Source organism: Oncorhynchus clarkii, chromosome 2 (genome assembly GCF_045791955.1).
Source record: "Oncorhynchus clarkii lewisi isolate Uvic-CL-2024 chromosome 2, UVic_Ocla_1.0, whole genome shotgun sequence".
NCBI classification, from domain to species: Eukaryota; Metazoa; Chordata; class Actinopteri; order Salmoniformes; family Salmonidae; genus Oncorhynchus; species Oncorhynchus clarkii.
In genome coordinates this window covers 49,807,493-49,829,425 of record NC_092148.1, presented here as the reverse complement: position 1 = coordinate 49,829,425, position 21,933 = coordinate 49,807,493, and the positions used below count along the sequence as shown (strand labels likewise).

Sequence of the window (21,933 nt, the reverse complement as noted above, 5' to 3'; positions counted from 1 at the left end):
CTCAGTCAACCTTTAGAAAGGTGATCAGAGTTCAGATCGATGATTGACTGATATTGGGAGGGGATGGTGAGAAAAAGAGAGGACGGGTATGTGAGGAAACAGAAGAGAGGAGAGGAAAGCAGAGAAGAGAGAGAGAAGAACAGGGTGAGGGGGTGAAAAGGAGAGAGTTCCACTTATTTATTGTTTTAGATTATAAAGAATATATATAAATATAGTACCAGTGAAAAGTTTGGAATTTCATTGGTATTTAAACATTATATGTAAAAAAAATTAATTAAAAAAAGAAAGAAAAATACCATGTTCAGAGCTTTTTTTTAACCAGAAACATCAGAAATCCTATGCATTTGCTGGGTTTTAAATCAAAACCAGAATGGAAAAATAAAATGACTCAATCCAATGCTTAAATGAGGGGTGCTATTGGTGCACAGAGCAGGGTAGAGCAAGGTTTCTTAAACTATGGGTCAGGACCCAAAAGTGGGCCCTGGGTATTGTGAGAGGTGGGTCGCAAGTTCTACATTTATAATCACATATAATAAATACTATTTCTTCTTAATTTGGGTTGCTGGAAGACAGTTCATTCCTAATCTGGGTCACGAGCTGAACCCTGAGGTAGAGAATCAGAACATAACACAAATCATGTCATATACACACAAAGGTGATGAGAGAGAGAATGTTGTATTGGTCAGAGAGCAGACTGGGAGCAGGAACCTCAGCAGAACCCTGACCGGGAAAGACGGTCACAACCTGGGCCAAACTATTGTAACTGACCGACCGTTGGTGTACTTTGTAAAAGCCATTTTGACAGTCTACTTTCTGTGTACCAGTGACATTAGTTGAAATTCTACTTATCCTGTATCATCAAAAGTCTCTGCACTCACAATGACTAAGGCGGTGATGGCAACTCTTTCTGTACATGTTCCTGCTCTTGGAAGAGAAACTTGTGTTGAAGGAACAAGAGAGAGAGAAAACAGAAGAAAAGTAGGCAGCTTGAACTGGACATCAAATATCGAGCCATACTAGTGGCCTCCATGTTTTTAAAGCAGTGAGGAGAGGAGCGACATGAAAGCTCCCACTAGGATGGACTCAACAACAAAAAAACTCAGTCCTCAATGGCTAACACGGAAACAAAACCTAAGCTCCTGTCCCATGTCACACACTCAGAATGTGCAGCCTAAGGATAGGATATACAGACAGGAGAACCAAGGACAATATTAATCCTCCTCCCGGACCCCATGAATCTCTTAGGCCTCCGGTCCATGTCTCAATCAGACCCCCAGAAACGTTTGGGTTCAACCATGTATCTGTCAATGCCCTTGATTCCACCAGTAGACTCGGCCTCTCTTTAACCCCATAAGTCAAACTCTCCTAACGCTGTCAGAAAATACACCGCATGCATTTCGTATGATCTGTGAAGATGGTCACTCAGGGGAACAGTGTTCAAAAGAAAGGAGATGCACAAGGAGAAGATCACCTTTCTACAGGAAGATGGATCTATTCTGGCTGCTCATAGGAACCTTGCTGCCTATCTCTCAACCAGAACGACAGCATGGAGGAGACATGAAGGAGACGGAGAGGTGCGTCACAAACAATAACCCACGTATCAAGTGGCTAATTAGAACCATATTGCAAAAGTGTCAAATGTTCAACTATGCCATCCCAGTACAGCTTAGCTTGGCTCCGTTTTTGTTCTGTAGCGTAAAATTGAACCCGTTTCAGTTTCTCATTTGGGTGGCGCGCCATCTTCAGTAGGGCTCCAATGACGACCTCTACTTCAGTATTCTTAGCTTTTTTCAAGTTAAGTTGGCACGCTCCTGTAGTAACAACATACCGAAGGGCAGTTATAGAGACAGGATTGTAGGAACAAATGCAACAGAAAATATGATTTTTCTATGACTTTCTGTCAACAAATATGTAGTGATGTAGCCTATCATGATGTGGTCAAAGTTACATAACCTGGACTAAAGATTCAGATAGACATAGGGATGCAAAAACTTTTCAATAAATTCTGTGGTTGCCCAGAAATTCTGGTTGGAGAATTCCAGATTTCCTGCTTTATTCCCTTCTGATTCCGTAAAAATATTAGAATTTATTGACAGTTCCCGGAATTTTGCAACGCTTTTGCAATACAGTGCATTCCATTCCACATTTTGTTACATTACAGCCTTATTAAAAAAAAAAAAAATTGTATTATTTATTACATTTATTTGTTATTATCCTCAGCAATCTACACACAATAACCCATAATGACAAAGTGAAAACAAGTTTTTTGATTTTTTTGCTAATATATTCAAAATAAAAAACAGAAATATCTTATTTACATAAGTACTCAGACTCTTTGCTATGAGGCTCGAAATTGAGCTCATGTGCATCCTGTTTCCATTGATCTCCCTTGTGATGTTTCTACAACTTGATTGGAGTCAACATGTGGTAAATTCAATTGATTGGACATGACTTGGAAAGGCACACACCTGTCTAAAGAAGGCCAGTTTTATTGCTTCTTTAATCAGAACAACAGTTTTCAGCTGTGCTAACATAATTGCAAAAGGGTTTTCTAATGATCAATTAGCCTTTTTAAAATGAAAAACCTGGATTAGCTGACACAACGTGCCATTGGAACACAGGAGTGATGGTTGCTGATAATGGACCTCTGTACGCCTATGTAGATATTCCATTATAAATCAGCTACAATAGTCATTTACAACATTAACAATGTCTACACTGCATTTCTGATCAATTTGATGTTATTTTAATGGACAAAAAATATATATATTTAAAAAACAATGACATTTCTGTGACCCCAAACTTTTGAACGGTAGGGTATATATTTATATACGTATATATAATTTTAAAAAAGTGAATCACATTTTTACTTGGCATACGCCAGATTGGGAATACCTGTTCTGGATGATTCTGTGCTTCCAACTTTGTGGCAACAGTTTGGGGAAGGCCCCTTCTTGTTTCAGCATGTCAATGCCCCCCATGCACAAAGCGAGGTCCATACAGAAATGGTTTGTCAAGATCGGTTTTATGGTGGCTAATTTCTGCATTACCAAATGAGAAACAAATTTCACACAGCAGTCAGAGTTATACTTAAACTACATGTTTAATAATAAGAACTTTGCAATAGCAATTAACTTTCAATGATGCGCCATTTCTAATGAACCATTGAACGTGACAACACAAAAGCACATAGATCTTTTATAGCCAAGATACACCCCTCTCAGATACATAGAATGGTCACAAGGTTAAGATTTGTATGAAAGATATCTATAAAACATAGCAGACAGTTACAACAGTTTGCATTGTAAAGACCAGTGTCTGGCCCTCCTACTCCAAACTGGAACCGTCTCCCTGGTACGGTAAAGAACAGAACCATTAGCTCATGTTCTCTGGAATTCTCTTTAGGCTTTATTACCCAAAGACATCGTAAATCTCCTGTCAGTGCTATCTCATAGAGGCCCTTCGTAAAACACACACACACAATAGTTAACAGAATACTCTATTCTTTCGAATAAAACAACTATTATAATACAATAATCTTGCAATTTCCACGACAGTTTGTAAGAACTTGACTGGTCTGCACAAAGCCTTAACCTCAGCCCCATCGCACACTTTTGGGAGGAATTGGAACGGCGACTGCGAGCCAGGCCTAATCGCCCAACATCAGTGCCCAACTTCACTAATGCTCTTGTGGCTGAATAGAAGCAAGTCCCCACAACAATGTTCCCACATCTGGTGGAAAGCCATCCCAGATGAGTGGAGGCTGTTATAGCAGCAAAGGGGGGACCAACTCCAAATGAATGCCCATGATTTTAGAATGAGATGTTCCACGAGCAATTGGTCTGATGTGAAAATATCTGGGATTGATCAAATGACCAATTAGTAGAAAAAAGATCAGAATTGGACTGCCTGTGTAAACACAGCCCAAGGGACATAGTGTGAAAATAGGTAGGCAACTAGATTTATGTGGAGAATAGGTGAATATTGAAGTGAATGGAGGGACTTTTCTGCAAGATTATACAGAAAATACTGACAAGCCTGGTATTGTGGAGATTAATTGACTCATGTCAGCTCTATACATTACATTTATCTGCAGCGTTGTGAACTTTCACTCCACTGAACACTCCCCAGGTGACCACACCCTCCCTGCTTTGTAGGCATGTCACTACAATCTGAGACAGAAAGCCTTTTGCCTTTACATGGAACAGCTGTGCCCACAAAAGGCAGTAAATATAGACGTGACACATTATGCATTCAAGTTTACACTGACTTCTGTGTAGCTATGGTGACAGAGATATAGGTTTGGTTGACCTCACACAGGAGGGTCAAAGTATACCTCCCACTAAAATAATCACACCAACTGAAGTTTCATTCTGATTCAAGTTATTTCAATTTAAAAAGTAGACATTTAGTTATGGTTTTCCTTATCCAAAGATGAATTACAGACCATTATTGTTATGGCGTCAAACAGGTTGTTTATTAACTGTAGTATGATCACAAATACCATCTGTTAATTATTTTAGTTCTAAATACACCACTTATCTGGATTAAGATGAACATTTCAAACTGGTACAATTCAAACACTAAACAAGCTCCATAGGGCATTAATAAATTACATTGTAAGGCATACAAAAGAACATTACATACATTAATGTTGAATAATAAACTATATCCAATATATAAATCAGTGCAACAGTGTTGAGGTACAGTGCAGGTAGAATTTGATGCCAAATCCTTTTGGCCTAAAACCACCATATTTACATTATAATTGACCTAAAACCATATGTTGCATTGCAACCAATCAAAAGTTCTCATTAGGAAGGTATGGTAAAACATGTATGTTCAGAGCTCATGGAGAGCAGAGCTCATGGCTGATGTTGAAGTGCTTAGCAAATTTGCCCAAATTGTGTCTCTGTGTGATTGACTGAAGCAGTAGCCAATGGCCTGCTCGGTTTCCTGGATCCTCTTTCGGAACCGGTCTCTATCGCGGGCTAGTTCCTCCCAGGGTCCTTTGCGAGACATCTGCCGGGCAAAGGGCCAAGTATGCATCACATGGACCTGGACAAGTGGTGAGAACCGCACCTAAAATACACAAACAGGTACACACGTCAGATGAGAGCATTTGACTGCAGTGTTGGGAGACGGTCACACAACATTACTATCCGCTGACTCATGACTCTCGTATCATATGACAGGTTTAGTCATTACAACCTATGTTGCTAAGCAACAATAAACAAGGGCTTGGGTAAGCACACAAGTAAGCCTACGCTGTGTACGAGGCAGATGAGTCATTGAATGACCTCACCATCAACTATACTACAATTTACATTGGGGGAGATTCCACACTAGCGGAAGCAGGAAATACATTTTTGGTAACTCAAGATTGTTCGGGCAATTTTCACATGGAAACCCCATTGAGAGGAAGGCTGTTTAACATGCTTTTTACATTTGTATCCCAAACAATCTGTACATAATACAGACATCGTGGTGGCATTACACTCCTTATAGTGTTCTCTAAAATATGGAGTATGTCTGGATTCTGAAATACAATGGTTGACATTTATTCAACATTAAAAATATTAATCTCAAAACTACCCATTTTTGTTCATCTTAAAACATCGTTTGGAACAATATACTCTAGAAGTACATCAAATTTCCAGAAGGGGCTCTCTGCTAATGCTGAAGTTATGATACATTTTATGAGCATCACCAACAAACACAGTGACAGGTAAATGGATTCAAATGGAACTCCCTCTGCTGGTGATTTGCTGAATTCGCAATCCTAAAGGAGGGCTGTGACTGGTTAATGACCTATAACTTCACTTTCTATGTATAAAATGGATTATATCGTTAAGAAGTACCAGAGAGCCCACTCTGGAAATGTGACATGTTTAAAGAGAATATTGTTCTAAACAATGTCAAAAGTTAGCTAAATCAAAAAGTGTAGCTTTTAGATATTCATATTTAAATGTTGAATAAATTAATGTGTTTTTTTTTTCTTTCAGAATCTAGACATAATCCATGTTTGAGAGCTCACTTTAAGGAGTATAAATGACACCAAGATGTTGTCGGTTCACGGGTCTCAAAGGAGGCATGTATAAGTCTAAAAAGGGCCTAAAATGGCCACTCACAATTCTCTCAAACGGTTTGTGATACAAATGGAAAAAGCATATCAAACATCCTTTCTTGCCCAAATAAGTTTGAAAATTGCCAAAACAATCTGGAATACGAAAAAATATTTGCGCTTGTGTGGAATCGCCCATTACCTTTCTTATATATTTGTTTTGTATTTCTGAGTAAATAAAAGTGTTTCCCCCTTACTAATATTCAGTTCCTAATATTCAAGTATTATGTTTAGCCAATATGTAAACTTGAGCTATTAATAGTACATCATGTTTGGTTGCTAATGTTTATATGGGCGATGTGATGGACATATCATTTTTAAGGCAGTAAAACTACTACAACTATAGACTGAGGGATGTAGAACAGGGAAAACTAATAACCTTTTTAAGAGGGTGATTGAACTTCTCCTGAGGTTGTCCTTGTCCTCCTGTTACTTTAGCTTCAGGTTTCTTCCAGGGCACTAGTGTAGTAGCTGGGTGGCAATGCTGCTTTAGCGGTCTCTTGGGTAGACAAGGCTTTGTGTGCCTGGTTGTTTGGAGGCTTTTGGCCACAACGCCCCTCTGCTTACCCTGGCTGGGTGGTGTCTGTGTGGGACAGGTCTGTGGGGTGAGTGGGTCTCCAGTGCTGAAGGCAGGTGGCTCTGTGGTTGTAGGGGAGCTCTGGAGGCAGGCACAGAAGTTCAGAGGGTGGTAAGGGTCTTTATTTTGGGAGCGGGACCTCCATAGCTGCTCCTCTGTGTCATCCTCAGAGGAGGAAGGGCCAGGGGTCTCGCTGTCAACGGTGTCAGAAGAACATGAGGTCAGGTCTGAGGCCCTTTCAGCTTCCTGGGAGTGTGTAAGTGTTTTGTCTGTGTGAGGGACTGAGCTGGCTACAGATGCTGTGAAACACAGGGGGTTGTATGGGTCGACGGGGCTGGTGAAGAGCGCCCAGAGTCTGTCGCTTTCCTCTTCGTCCAGGTCTGCGCACGAATCATCAGAACTCCCCCAGCTGCTTTCGCTATCTGAACGACTGGTCCAGATGTTCAAGCCACCGAGGCTCTCTTGAAGTTCTTCACCCGGCCGGCTGGACAAGTTACAGTCGAGGCCGCCGCCGCCAATTTGATCTTCATTTATTGTTTCCTCCATATTGGAGCAGCTTGAATTGCAAGAGGGGAAAGAGAAGGGGTTGTAAGGGTCGCTGGAGATGGCCAGGGACTCGCAAAGTGCTTTACTGTCCTCACTGTCAAATGCTCCCATGTTTCGGTCATCCTCTTTACCCCAGTAAAGACTCAGATCATCTTTGGTGGTGTCATGTTTGGTTTTAAAGTCAAACACTTTCTCCTTGTTGTTGCAAGACATTTCATCCAAGCTGGAGCTACGGTCAGCGCTGCTCACTAACAGGTTACAGTCACTTGGAAAGCCCAGTTTCCAGCTGGGGTGGTGTCCAAGATAAAGTCCATAATCGCTATCCATCCTGGCATGGGACACAAAGTCGTCCACCAATCTGCAGCACATCGCCTCAGCCTGTAGACTGGACAGAAAGGCCAATGTGTGGGAATTTCCGGAGACAGAGTTGATTCTTAGGTGAACTTCAAACCTGAACATATGGAAAACTGTAAAAAAAAAAAAAAACAATAGGTTAGGCTACCTATATAGTTTGCCAAAACGTCCCTCTTTTTGCCTGATTAACACAGACTGTATGTATTAAACAATGTACAAATTGTTGACATGTCATACCAAATAGACATGGTTCTATGTCCGGTATTGTTATTTGGACAATAACGAGCCTACCAACCCATTCCCCCCCCCCCCCCCCCAAATGTTTTATCAAATAAGAACATTAATGAACTTGTTATATTGTTACTGTCGCCTGTTTTACGGTACCAGGTCAAAACAAGTTACACTCCGTGCGACCAGGGCCACATTTCCCCACACATAAAAGTAGTGAGGTTTCTGCATCCATTTTTTTTATTTCACCTTTATTTAACCAGGTAGGCTCGTTGAGAACAAGTTCTCATTTGCAACTGCGACCTGGCCAAGATAAAGCAAAGCAGTTCGACAGATACAACAACACAGAAATGGAAATGAACATTACTGTACCTGACAAGAAACTGTAGTAAATGACATGGACCAACGACCGTAGTTGTTCCCACAGTACGGTCAGTATATGCATGATCCACGGTAGGAGTGCCATACCACGGTCGCCAAACCTCTCCATCGCAGTTCGATTAGAACTAATCGCAGAAGAATTGATGCCACTTGATGCCATTTTAACTCGAGTCATGTCTATAATTCGAACAATTATCCTCACGTATTCTGATATCGCTCGTCGAAAACAACTAGATTACTCTCCCTCGTCAGTTGTCGTACCGTAAGACAATACTTCATTTTCCCCTGAAGTATTACTTTCTACGAATGTAAAATATCTCAAACGTTGAGTAGTCGTGCAGGCATATTTTCAGTTGTGATGTTGTAGTAGAGTGAATGTCGAACGATTGCGACGACACTGTCCTTAAATAAACAAGTTCGCGTCGTCGTATCATGCTGTGATTGGACAAGGTAAGCGTCAGTCACACCCAAGTGCCTCCTCCTCATTGTAAACTCTACCGCCACTCACGTGTTTCAGTGACGCATGGAAAGTGCATGGAAAGTTCCCGTAAATTCCACTTGGCTGCCGCTGTAGTTCAGTCTAAAATAAACGTATGACAACACTATTACACAAATAGAAACTCCCACTACATATCCATATTATGCCGCCATGTAATTCATTGAGACGGCTTCATAAAGACATGTACAAATTATTCTCAAAAATGTCCTCATTAAATAAACACAAGACAAATAAATATTTGAATCCTAATTATTTATTTATCCAAAACGTGATGATGATTATGCCACCAAAGCAGAAGCTGTCGAGGACTCGCTGGAGAAGAAACATAAAGGGAATTATTAGAGACAGGAAAACGCAATAATACTCTCACAAACCAAAAGTGAACCACCTAACCAAGCATGAAGAGAATACAAAGAACTGCTTTGCGTTTCAATTTACAACACAAATCAGGGCACTCCACTTCAATTTTTTTTATATTTTTTAAATAATGACTCACATTCTAATTAGTTATATTTGACCCAAGATCAGACAACCCGGAAATAAACCATGGTTATAGTGTATAATACAGTGCTATATGAAGGGGACTGGCAGAGTTGGCAGTGCAGCCACTCTGATAATTGACCTCCAGCATTTCTCTGGCACAACAGAAATATCTCAGCTCTTACAGGACAAAGAGTAGGACATATAATTGTGCAGGAGTCATAGCGACCAAATTAAATGGCATAGACAGAGGTCTGGTACAGTAATATAATGGACATGTTATGAAGCAATTTGAGCTTAATTAAGTATGACAGACTATGTTTGCCATACAAAAGAGCAGTAATTGTGTTTACTGGTACATACTACTTCCAGTTGGGAGCAAGTACTCTCTTGGTCTTGTAGTAACGGGCCAGTCTGTGGATCCTGCTCTCGGTGAGAATCAGGCGGAACTTGGCATCTTTGTCCTGCAAAAAAAACAGGGGTACAGACATTAGCATCTCTAGAAACAAAGTAGTTTAACAAGCTATTCTTAAAGAGTGCACACATGACTCATCCCCACATGCAGTACAAAAACACCAGACCCAGACAGGAGAGTGCTGTCCCTGATATGGCTCAAAATTTAACACATCTTGTGAGAGACAAAAACGTGTTTACATCGGTCGGCCTACTTTTGACGATTGTGCGATGGGGGTCACTTCGGCCATCAGATGTAAATATACTGAACAAAAATATATAACGCAACATGCAACAATTTCAATGATTTTATTGAGTTACAGTTCATATGAGGAAATCAGTCAATTGAAATGAATTCATTAGTCCCTAATCTATTAATTTCACATGACTGGGAATACAGATATGCATCTGCTGGTCACAGATACCTTAAAAAAAGCTAGGAGCGTGGATCAGAAAACCAGTCAGTATCTGGTGTGACCACCATTTGCCTCATGCAGCGCGACTCATTTCCTTTGCATAGAGTTGATCGGGCTGTTGATTGTGGCCTGTGGAATGTTGTCCCACTCCTCTTCAATGTCTGTGCCAAGTTCCTGGATATTGGTGGGAACTGGAACACGCTGTCATACACGTTGATCCAGAGCATCCTAAACATGCTCAGTAGGTGACATGTCTTGTGAGTATGTAGACCATGGAAGAACTGCGGCATTTTCAGCTTCCTGGAATTGGGAACAGAGACTTGCAACATGGGGCCGTGCATTATCATGCTGAAACATAAGGTGATGGCGGCGGATGAATAGCACAACAATGGGCCCCAGGATCTCGTCACGGTATCTGTTTATTCAAATTGCCATCGATAAAATGCAATTTTGACCGTTGTCCGTAGCTTATGCCTGCCCATACCATAATCCCATCGCCACCATGGGGCACTCTGCTCACAACGTTGACATCAGCAAACCGCTCGCCCACACGATACAGGTGGTCTGTGATTGTGAGGCAGGTAGGTTGTACTGCCAAATTCTCTAAAACGAGGTTGGACGAGGCTTATGGTAGTGAATTAAACATTCAATTTTCCGGCAACAGCACTGATGGACATTCCTGCAGTTAGCATACCAATTGCACAGTCCCTCAAAACTTGAGACATCTGTGGCATTGTGTTGTGTGACAAACTGAACATTTTAGACTAGCCTTTTATTGTCCCCAGCACACGGTGCACCTGTGTAATGTTCATGCTGTTTAATCAGCTTCTTGATATGCCACACCTGTCAGGTGGATGGATTATCTTGGACGGGCGGCAGGTAGCCTAGTGGTTAGAGCGTTGGGCAAGTAACCGAAAGGTTGCTAGCTCGCTTAAAGGGACAGCGTTCTGAATAAAATACGGCTTATGAAAATATCTTCCTCCCTGCCTTGAAGTAAACACTGAAATGTTACAACTAGATTTCACCCATCAAGCCATATTAGATCAATCATTGGCCTACCTCAAGGAAGGATGTATTTTCAAAGTGTCCCATCATAGCCTATGTTATGTGAGCCTGCTCACCTTTCTGTTCCTCTCCAGATGCTTCCTGATAGCCACAGCCTTCTTGATGAGGTGGTACAGGTCCTCGGGAAGATCTGGGGCCAGGCCCTTGGTCTTGAGGATCCTCAGAATCTTGTTGCCGGTGACAAACCGCACCTGGGCCACACCGTGGGAGTCCCTCAGAATGACACCTGGACAGAGAAGGGGAGGAAGGAAGGGACAGAGTCAACTGGACAGTCAAGATAAATGACCGTAATCATGGTTGGATACCTTTCTGTTTGGCATGACACCAAAGCAGTTTGCCCATGAGGAAACAGACAGGCACCCCTGTTAGCCTAAATCCAGCTTTATTCAGAACTCACCCAAAGATGACATTTCAACAACAATGAATAGATAAAGCTCTCTCATTCATGGACCGTCAGCTGGTATTTGCTATTGTTGCACTTACCAATCTGAGATGGGGTCAATCCCTTCTTGGCCAGCTTGAAGATCTGTTCCTTGACATCATCAGATGTCAGCTTCAGCCACTGGAAGAGAACACCATAAGAGTGTTATGCCATTGAAGGCCGGAACATGAGGAGGGCTGACTTTTCATCCGATGATGACCTCACCCAGACTGAAAACGGATATGAAAATGTTCCTTAATCCAGCTACTCCCGATTATAAGGAGTACACTGACATCATCCATGCCTGGATTGACAAACCTTTTCATATTTACTTGGAGTCTGGGTTCAGCGAGCAGACCAGGAAATGAGCAATCTAAGCTCCAACCAGTGTAACACCTAGCCACATTCTGTAACCAGGTGTGTGAAGCTCCCGTACGGAGTTAATTATTGGCTCCATACTCACCAATTACAGAAGAATGTCCACCAAACTAAATTTAGCAGTACTTTCTTAATAATTTCAGAAGGCTCCGTTGGCTTATAAACTCCTGTGGCTAGTTGCCCATGAAACCAGGCAATTAGAAAATGGTGAGTTGTTGAATTTATTTTTTCCAATATGCACAAATAAAATAATATACATGCTATCATAATTTTTTCCAAAATAATCTCATTGATCAAGACAGGTGGGTGTCATTCAGAATGGCAGATTTTTCCACCTTGCCTCCTCTGGGATTTGAACCAGCAACCATTCGTATACATTATTTGTCTTCAGGAAGGACTGCGCAACAGCTTTTTTTTTGAGAGGAATTGGAGATTCCATATAGGCTGATACTTAAAAAAAATCAATTTTGGCATTTTGAGGAGAGGCTTTATTACTGCCACTTTTTGTGAGTTTGGTATACATCCTGAGGAAAGGGAGCTGTTTATTATCTTCAACATAGGAGGGCCAAGCACAGGAAGTAGCTCTTTCAGTAGTTTATTTGAAATAGAGTCCAGTAGGCAGCTGGAAGGTTTAGAGGCCATGACTATGTTTGTGAATGTATCGAGAGATACGTGATTTAAAAACTTGATTGTCTCGATTGATCTTAGGCCCTGGCAGTTATTGGCAGACTCGGGCAACTAAGTTTTGGAGAAATACGCAGATTCAAAGAGGAGTCCATAATTTGCTTTCTAATTATCTTTTCGTCTAAGAATTTCATGAATTCAACACTGCTGAAGGCCATCCTCTCTTGGGGAATACTGCTTTTTAGTTAGCTTTGTGATCATATCAAAAATACATTTGATTGTTTTTATTCTACTCAATTAGGTTGGAAAGGCTGATTGAGCAGCAGCGAGGGCCCTTTGATATTGCACGGTACTATCTTTCCAAGATAGTCAGAACACTTCCAGTTTGGTGGAGTGCCTCTTCCATTGCAATTTTCTGGAAGCTTGCTTCAGGGCTCAGGTATTTTCTGTATAGCAAGGAACTCATTTCTTGTGACAAATGATTTTTGTTTTTAGAGGTGCGACTGCATCTAGGGTATTTCTTAAGTGATAATGCCCGTGAAGCGTTTGGAGGATATATTGGCACAGGTGTTGTTAGTCGAGGGCTGGCAAACCGTGCCAATATATCCTCCTAACACCGGCTTCGTTCGTTCTATCGGTTCAGTCATTTTGTTCTGTATCTATGGACGCAACCCAGTTGTTTTGTTCTAAATGTTCCATTGCCATACTGGCTGGCAACGTTCTTATCCCTTGCTTGCTAGCTAGCCAACTACGGCTAACATAGTCACGTTCTGCAGCCAGAATAACAGCAAAATAGCCGCATTTGCATTTGTTTACGCTGTTCTCTAGTGACATTTATTTGGATACATCCATAACAATGAGCTAATGAGGCGCGATTTACTCTGTGCGCAGTCAGATGGAACAGAGTAAATAGGCATTTTAATGTCAGATATTTAGCCGGTGCGAACTTGTGGAATGCGGTTTTAACCAATCAGCATTAAGGATTAGACCCACCCATTGTATTAGGAAGGTTACATTTAGATCCTCGATTCGGTGGTTAACTGATTTTTTTTACTCCAACGTCCTTGGGTAGGTGGAGGGAGTCTGGAAGGGAATCCAGGAATCTTTGGGTTGTCCGAGAATTTATATAGTGTCTTTTGATAATCCTTGGTTGGGGTCTGAGTAGATTATTTGTTGCGATTGCAAAAACATTTAGATTCCCAATATTTATTCCACAGGACAAAACTAAATCCAGGGATTGACTGTGGCAATGCGTAGGCCCGGAGACATGTTGGACAAAACCCACTGAGTCGATGATGGCTCCAAAAGCCTTTTGGAATGGGTTTGTGGACTCTTCCAAGCGAATACTGAAGTCACCAAAAATGTGAATATTATCTGGGCGGTCTCTCTATAAAAGTTGCTGACCGCACACCAATACACAAATTATCACAATAATATAATAACATATAATATGTTTCTAAACATAGGGGGGGGGGGTATGATATTTGTGAGTCTAACTTTCTCACTCATTATTCACGAGTCATTCAGGATTATCCATGAATGTAGAAGTGTTTTAAAAAATGATATTCTTATTTACAATAAAAAGGGTTGGCTGTTTGAGTGATAGTTTGTGTATTGGTGTGCGGTCAGCGACTTTTATAGAGACCACCCAGAATTCTCTTTGCCATTTGAGACACAAAGGATAGCTGCGTTCTAAGACCTGCTACCTCCACCACATATGACAAAATTAACAGTACAAAACCAAAGATATGGATTATGCAATTGATCTTGTGTCATCGTGTTGACTACAACCTTTTACAAACATCACCAATCTGAGGTAAAAAGGATGTGCAATTCTCCCTAATTCAATATGACAAAATACTGTCCACATGATGGAAACTAGCGTAATAATTAAATATCTTAATTTAGGTTTATATTAAATGAAGCAAGATTTTTTCAATAATCACACATTTCTCACTAGTGGAACCATTTTGAGATTACAAAAATGCTCTTATTCACAATTTAACCGGGTGCTCTAGAAATAACTCCCATATCTACAGCAGCCCATTCATTTGACTTCCCTACCATCAGGTAGGTGTCCACTCACCTTCTTACCGAAGGCTTTACTTACCAGTCTTATGTAGACACTAGCTGCCTACATCCACTCGTATAGTATACAGCAGACCAATATTGACCCAACAATACTGATGAACCGTTGTACTTACAGTGGGGACACTTCGCCTGTAAGGCAGCGCCGACTGGGACAAGCCCTTTCTGCAACAGACATGGCATTCACATTAGTTGGGCAATTTATAAGTAGCTAAACTGGCAGTAAACAGGTTGAAAAATGTTTGTGTGCGGTGCAATTCATTGTTGGCTACAAATTCAGTGAACCGACCGAGATGGTGATAAGACTGAGTCCGTCAAATACTAACGTTTGTAGGGTGTTAGTTCATGTGACAAAATCTGAACACTGACCGGGAATACGGTTTGATTCTGGTGCTCACTTTATTAATCATGATATTGTGGTGGAAATTCAACACCAGAGACACCTGAAGCCAATATTCAATTACTATTTATATTCAATGACTAATCACTATTTATTATCAGTTAATTGTAGAGGTTACAACACATGTACAAGTCTGTCACAAGCGCCGCCAGGGCGGTCCCTTCAGTCCTCTTATATACTGCTATATAAAAAAGCTACATAAGCATTATTCATAGGGTTGGTTCCTGGTTCTTAACCAAGAAACTGAGCAATGTCTCCCTTCTTAAAACCTCTTGAGTGTAGGGGGCAGTATTTTGATGTTTGGATGAAAAACGTACCCATATTAAACTGCCTATTTCTCAGGCCCAGAATCTAGAATATGCATATAATTGTCAGATTAGGATAGAAAACACTCTAAAGTTTCCAAAGCTGTCAAAATATTGTCTATGAGTATAACAGAACTGATATTGCAGGCGAAAACCTGAGGAAAATCAAAACAGGAAGTGGCTTCTATTTTGAAAGCTACATGTTCCATAGCCTGCCTTCGCTCCATTTAAAGGGATATCAACCAGATTCCTTTTCCTATGGCTTCCCCATGGTGTGAACAGTCTTTAGACATAGTTTCAAGCTTTTATTTTGAAAAAATGAGCGAGAAAGATCACATCCCATCATTGTATGGCTGGGTGCCAGCAGCGTTTTGTATGCGCAACAGCTTGGAGCATTCATTTTCTCTCTCTCTCTCTGAAGAAGCTACATTCCCGGTTGATATATTATTGATTATATATTGTAAAAACAACCTGAGGATTGATTATAAAAAACTTTTGACATGTTTCTACGAACATTACGGATACTATTTGGAATTTTAGTCTGCGATGTCGTGACCGCTCGAGCCTGTTGATTTCTGAACATAACGCGCCAACCAAATGGAGGTATTTTGGATATAAAAATAATATTTATGGAACAAAATGAAAATGTATTGTATAACTGGGAGTCTCGTGAGTGCAAACATCCAAAGATCATCAAAGGTAAGCAATTTAATTTATTGCTTTTCTGACTTTCGTGACCAATCTACTTGGCTGCTATCTGTTTGTAATATTTTTCCTACTGAGAGATGTGCTTACATAAACGCTTGGTATGCTTTCGCCGAAAAGCTTTATTGAAATCTGACACACCAGGTGGATTAACAACAAGCTAAGCTGTGTTTTGCTATATTGCACTTGTGATTTCATGAAAACTAAATATTTTTAGTGATTTAATTTGAATTTGGCGCTCTGCAATTCTGCGGTGGTTGAGGAAAATGATCCCGCTAATGGGATGGGTGCATCAAGAAGTTAACTTCCAGAACATATTCTAGCAGTTCTGCCAATTGGTCTGACTGAGGAGGTGGTCACAGTCACCTGCACGAACTAAGATAGCCTTGAATTATACACCGTATGCATCTTCTCTATCTCTTCAGACAATACCATTTTATTAACTGAATTAAATGTAAATATTTTTTCACAAAAATCTTCCTTAATATGTTGTGAATAACAAAATATTGTAAATGTCAGTGTTGTCTGATAAACCATTTGTGAGCATCTCTGATTCGGGGGAGCAAGCTCAATCAGAGGGGTCAGAGCGGTTTGACGCTTCTGACAACCACTTTTCGGGCTCTCCTGAAAATACTGTTTTCATTCGTCCATTTCTGTAGGTGTCATATTGTTCAATCAAACTATTAGAGTATCAACTCGAAGAAGACAAGTTGACTGACTTCTGGAAGGAGTTTTATGGAGCAAGCGCAAAAAACTCTCTGAGTGAGAATGAAAGCAACAAACAAGCATTCATCTACACTGTGACCATATACAAAAACGTATATCACTACAAAGCTCAGGTTCTTGGTAGCATTTTAATATGCTGCTATAAAGATTTCATGCTGAATTGTTGAAGCGATCATAGGTTTACCGCGAGTAGGTGGCTAACAAGCCGTTTAGCTAGCTAGCTAACATTAGCTGAGAGATAGAGTGGGCCGTTTTCTCCTCTCACCGTGTTCTCAAGACTCCCTCTCTCGCTCGATTTGGTGAAACAAAAATTCACTATAATCAATTTAAACCTCAGTTTCAATTGCTTCATATCAAATTGTTCCTATGAATTGGGAAACCATGCAGTTTATTAGGCTATAGATGAAATAAGTTATGATGAATGTCACAGGGTGGTGAAAGGGCATGGTGATCTTGATGCTCCTTTCCAATAAATACGGGGGTCTTATTCTGGTGACATGATGATCGAAGCTTGACTGCTTGACAAATAAAGATATTCTTGCTCCTATCCATAATATTCTCATAATGTAGATCATGTAGATGAGCCTACCCACATTGTTTCTGTGAGCTGTTGGATAGAGAACATGTGCCAGGACCAGAGTAGGCACATTTGCTATTTAATGCAACAGTTTTGTGACCAAACTATCAGAGGAGTTGAAAATGCAATGAAATGAAAACTTGAGTGAAAAATTACATTTAGTCTATAATCACACTTATTTTTATTCCAACAAGTCCATTTGGTGAAAACACAGGTGGGGAAATGCATATATTTTCATTACGCAGGTTTTACAATATTCGTATGAAAATCTGTCACCAATTAGATGGAAACCTAGCAATTGTCAATGATTTTATTGCATACTTACAATATGTGCATAAATTAACAGCCAATTTGCATATTTCATTATATTCCATTTTAACATGCTCATTATATTGTATAACCCCTGAAACTGTCATGTTGATAGGACATTCCTTTCTTGAGATATGAGTTTCATAAGGGATGCGTTCCATGGAAAAGAATGAACGACGTGGAAGGTGTGTTCCACAACGCGCTAGCGGAGTGGAACTGACCTTCCACCCAGGGGAGTTGTATTATTAACCAGAAAACGCATAGAGCTCCGAGTTGATTATCCCTTTCATACCATGGTTATAATTTAACACATTTGCCACTAGAAATTTACTCACTTGCTGGAAGAAATAGGTTCAACATCAACTGAAGTAGCTAGCAAGTTCAGATAGCTATAGTAGTTGCCATGGTAACCAAAACAAACAAACGTGCTAGTTTAGCTAACCAAACCATCAGTCCTAGCTTGTGAATATCGAATTGTCTTTATTTTTTTTTAAAACTTTAGCCACTGAATTCTACCGTGCAAATATACAAAGCGTTATATGGAAATAATGCACGCTTCAGAACGCTCTTAAAGCCAATCAGAGAGCATTGGCTAACAACTCCATGGTATAATTAAGTGACAATGTCCGAGAAGCCGGTGTTTTGAAGAAAAACGGGTGTTGTTCGTGGAGGGCCGGCAAGCAGTGCCAATATATCCTCCAAACACCGGCTTGGAGGGCATTATTACTTTTATACAAGGGGTTACCAACATATTAAAATAACGATTGACATCTTTTCATAAAAAAAAAAAAATAATAATAATATATATATATGAATTATTCATACTATTTCATCCTTCCACAAGATATAGTCCCGAAACAAATCTAGGGTTGCTACCCAAGCCGGCTGGTCAGTCGTTCTATTGGAACGCTTGCCAGAGCCAGTCGTTCAGTCTTTTTGTTCTGTATCTATGGACGCGACCCAGTTGTTGGTTCTAAATGTTCCATTGCCATACTGGCTGGCAACGCTATTATCCCTTGCTTGCTAGCTAGCCAACTATGGCTAACTTACAGTCACGTCAAACAGTGCAGACAGAATAACAACAGTAGCTGCATTTGTTTAAGCTGTTTTCTAGTGACATGTATTTGGATACATCCATAACAATGCCAATGAGGCACGATTTTGCCTAGCATAGAAAATATGCTCACTTGTCAGGACAATGTTGTTCAGAGGAGCTAGCCAACAACACAGCTACAGTAACACAATCACTTCAAACTGACGCTGGAAAACGGCAAACTAGCTGCGTTACGTTTGACCTTTTTTTAATTTACTTTTCTTTGCACATAAAACTGATTAATGATTTCAACTGGCTCAGAAACGCTGCTTGCATTCTTTCTCTCGCCCCGACCCCTACGCGTTCATTACTATGGTTGGAGAACGAATTTGAATATGGAAACAATGTTGGAGACAGTTTATACAAATTTCCGCTGTTGAAAACTAAATATTACTCTAAAATTAATGTGAGAATGTCTACATGGTTTTTATAATAGTGGAGATCAACTTTATAAACTTCCCTGCCTGAGCTGATGAGACAGTGGATTGCGCAGTCAGATGGAACAGAGTAAATAGGAATTTTAACGTCATAGATTTAGACGGTAACGTGTGGAAAAGACACCGTCTGAAATGCACTTTTAACCTATCAGCATTCAGGATTAGACCCACCAGTTATATAATTAAGCTGTAAGGCCGAAGGAGGTGTGGTTTATGGCCAATATGCCACGGCTAAAGTCTGTTCTTTCAGCCAATCAGCATTCAGCTAGGGCTCGAAACACCCAGTTTATGTTTGTTAGTCAGAGTCCAGTCTGTCATTTTGGTGCTATTTTTGGAAAAGGCTTTGCCATTGACCTGTGTCTCCAACACTCTACTCAGCAAATTGGACATAGTCTATCACAGTGCCATCCGTTTTGTCACTCTAAAGCTCTATATACTACCCACCACTGCGACCTGTATGCTCTCGTTGGCTGGCCCTCGCGACATATCCATCGCCAAACCCACTGGATCCAGGTCATCTAGAAGTCTTTGCTTGGTAAAGCCCGCCTTCACAGTTTACTGGTCCCCATAGCAGCACCCACCCGTAGCACGCGCTCCAGCAGGTATATTTCACTGGCCATCCCCAAAGCAAACTCCTCCTTTGGCCGCCTTTCCTTACAGTTCTCTGCTGCCAACGACTGGAACGAACTGCAAAAGTCACTGAAGCTGGATACTTATATCTCCCTCACTACCTATAAGCATCAGCTGTCAGAGCAGCTTACCGATCACTGCACCTGTGCACAGCGCATCTGTAAATAGTCCACCCAACTACCCCATCCCCATATATTTGTTTGCTCTTTTGCAACACATTATCTCTGCTTGCACATCATCATCTGCACATCTATCACTCCAGTCAGTGTTAAATGCTAAATTGTTATTACTTCGCCACTATGGCCTATAAATTATTGCCTTACCTCCCTAATCTTACTTTTGCACATGTAACGGATGGGAAACTGCTAGCAAGTTAGCGGTGGTGCGCGCTAAATAGCGTTTCGATCAGTGACGTCACTTGCTCTGAGACCTTGATGGGCGAGGGGACAGTCTAAAGTTATACTGTTACACACACACTGTATTTAGATTTTTCTATTGTGTTATTGACTGTAGTTTTTGTCGCAATGCTTTGCTTTATCTGGGGCCGGGTCGCAGTTTTAAATGATAACTTGTTTTCAACTGGCCTACCTGATTAAATAAAACAAATCTGATAAAAATAAAAGTGAAATTAAACAAACCTGACCACACTGTGCTTCTGAGAGTCTGTTGTGTCATTTGGTATGCTCCGTTCAGCCCTAAAAGCAATGCTTATTTTACCACTATAACACCCTAACGTTAGCTAAAATGGCCCCATTGAGACAATACTAAATTGAAAAGAAAACAGGGAGTTACCGTTAGTTCATAACGTTATAAGCTAGTGATAAAGTGTTTGTGTGGTGGATACTTTAGCTTGCTGGCTTTACATCATCTCGCAGGGAAGTGTGTTGGCTAGCAGTAACCAGTTATACGACTGGCTGTAACTAGCTTGTAGCTGGCTAAGTTAGCTTGCTAAATGGGTCAATGTTTAAACTCTTAAATTATTGGGACTGGGGCGATTTAGACGGTTCAATGTGGATGTCATGTGTAGACAATATATTCTCATTGCATAAATGGTAAATATATTTAATAAGTGATGTTTAAAAAGCTGTTTTGTACGGTGAAAATAAAGCTTACCCGGGAGCGTGCATGCGACCCATAATAGCAGTAGAGAAAGAGAGAGCCTTGGATGGCCGGTCGTTCGTGAACGAACAGCTCTTTTGGTGAACGTTGGGAACCAAGGGAGTTGTTCATTTGGCTCACTGATTTGCATACTGTTAATCAAAGATTTGTATAACTAAACCTCATTGTTCAATCTGTGCTGTTAATATTGTTGTTTTTTTAGCTCCAGACATCTATTATCTGGATATAAATGATAAAAACATTGTCTGAAGATGGTAATTCCTCAGTGCAGCAACAATATAGAAGGTGGTTTCTCTTTTTTTACAGGCAATCTAATAATTTGATCAGGTAAACACTTATTTTAAATCACGTTTCACGATCTTATATAACGGTAAGCAACGTTTTAGGCTTTAAATTACAGATTTAGAATGTGTTCATGGTTTTAGAGCAATTTCTAAGCATTAGTGAACGAAGAGCCGTTTGTGAACCAAATTAACGACTCTTAGGTGAACAGAGCAAAATAATCCGGTTCTTTGAAAATATTCGAAATGAACATGAATGCCTCCACGCGATTGAAATAACAATTTTGCGCCTGCGTGGGAAATTACGTCAAATGCGCTTGAGTAGAAGAAAGCCACAATCCCGCACTGTTTTCAGACAACTGAACTGCAGCCCCGCCACTAGATTGGCTGTAAAGGTGAGGGCTGGCGCTGGAGAAACACAACCATTCTCAAACAACCTTATATTTTCGGTCAAATGTGTGGTACTGTTTTTTTGGGGACTATGTAATCATAAGAATGATTTTCACTGACTTTTCCATCTAAATAAGACTCCTGAACATCTAATCAAATGGCTACCCGGACTATTTGCATTGTTCTCCCCCCCCATTTTTACGCTGCTTACTTTCCATGAATTTTACCTTTAACTTTACCTCGACTAACCCGTACCCCTGCACATTGACTCTGTACCGGTACCCCCTGTATATAGCCTCGCTATTGTTATTTTATTGTTGCTCCTTA

The 21,933-nt window shown here is 40.6% G+C and overlaps 2 protein-coding genes and 1 non-coding gene across 3 annotated transcripts; all 3 read right to left on the bottom strand.

Moving 5' to 3' along the window:
• Positions 1-4,455: 4,455 nt before the first annotated feature.
• Positions 4,456-8,629, bottom strand: LOC139368971 (protein phosphatase 1 regulatory subunit 15B-like). Its single transcript, XM_071108506.1, has 3 exons — positions 8,202-8,629; positions 6,504-7,714; positions 4,456-5,082 (listed from the first exon to the last, which is right to left on the bottom strand). The coding sequence occupies exons 1-3, from the start codon at positions 8,383-8,385 to the stop codon at positions 4,843-4,845; spliced, it is 1,635 nt and encodes a 544-aa protein (XP_070964607.1). The 5' UTR covers positions 8,386-8,629; the 3' UTR covers positions 4,456-4,842.
• Positions 8,630-8,944: 315 nt separating this feature from the next.
• Positions 8,945-20,989, bottom strand: LOC139368961 (small ribosomal subunit protein uS15). The gene is made up of 6 exons (XM_071108496.1): positions 20,930-20,989; positions 14,751-14,799; positions 11,607-11,685; positions 11,180-11,349; positions 9,553-9,653; positions 8,945-9,021 (listed from the first exon to the last, which is right to left on the bottom strand). Exons 1-6 carry the CDS (start codon positions 20,950-20,952, stop codon positions 8,988-8,990), a joined length of 456 nt encoding a protein of 151 aa, XP_070964597.1. The 5' UTR covers positions 20,953-20,989; the 3' UTR covers positions 8,945-8,987.
• LOC139383689 (small nucleolar RNA SNORA19) lies at positions 9,278-9,405 on the bottom strand. Its single transcript, XR_011628770.1, has one exon. It is a non-coding gene; the product is annotated as a small nucleolar RNA SNORA19 (small nucleolar RNA).
• Positions 20,990-21,933: the final 944 nt, after the last annotated feature.

Excerpts from the sequence above, each read along its gene's own strand:
- LOC139368971 (XM_071108506.1), bottom strand. The coding sequence starts at position 8,385 with ATGACTCGAGTTAAAATGGCATCAAGTGGCATCAATTCTTCTGCGATT. Across the intron at positions 7,715-8,201 it reads TTACTACAGTTTCTTGTCAG|TTTTCCATATGTTCAGGTTT; the intron begins GTACAGTAATGT and ends TTTTTTTTACAG. Across the intron at positions 5,083-6,503 it reads TCAATCACCCTCTTAAAAAG|GTGCGGTTCTCACCACTTGT; the intron begins GTTATTAGTTTT and ends TGTGTATTTTAG.
- LOC139368961 (XM_071108496.1), bottom strand. The coding sequence starts at position 20,952 with ATGGGTCGCATGCACGCTCCCGG. Across the intron at positions 14,800-20,929 it reads GGTCGCATGCACGCTCCCGG|AAAGGGCTTGTCCCAGTCGG; the intron begins GTAAGCTTTATT and ends TGTCTGTTGCAG. Across the intron at positions 9,022-9,552 it reads CTTGCTCCCAACTGGAAGTA|CGAGTCCTCGACAGCTTCTG; the intron begins GTATGTACCAGT and ends TTTCTTCTCCAG.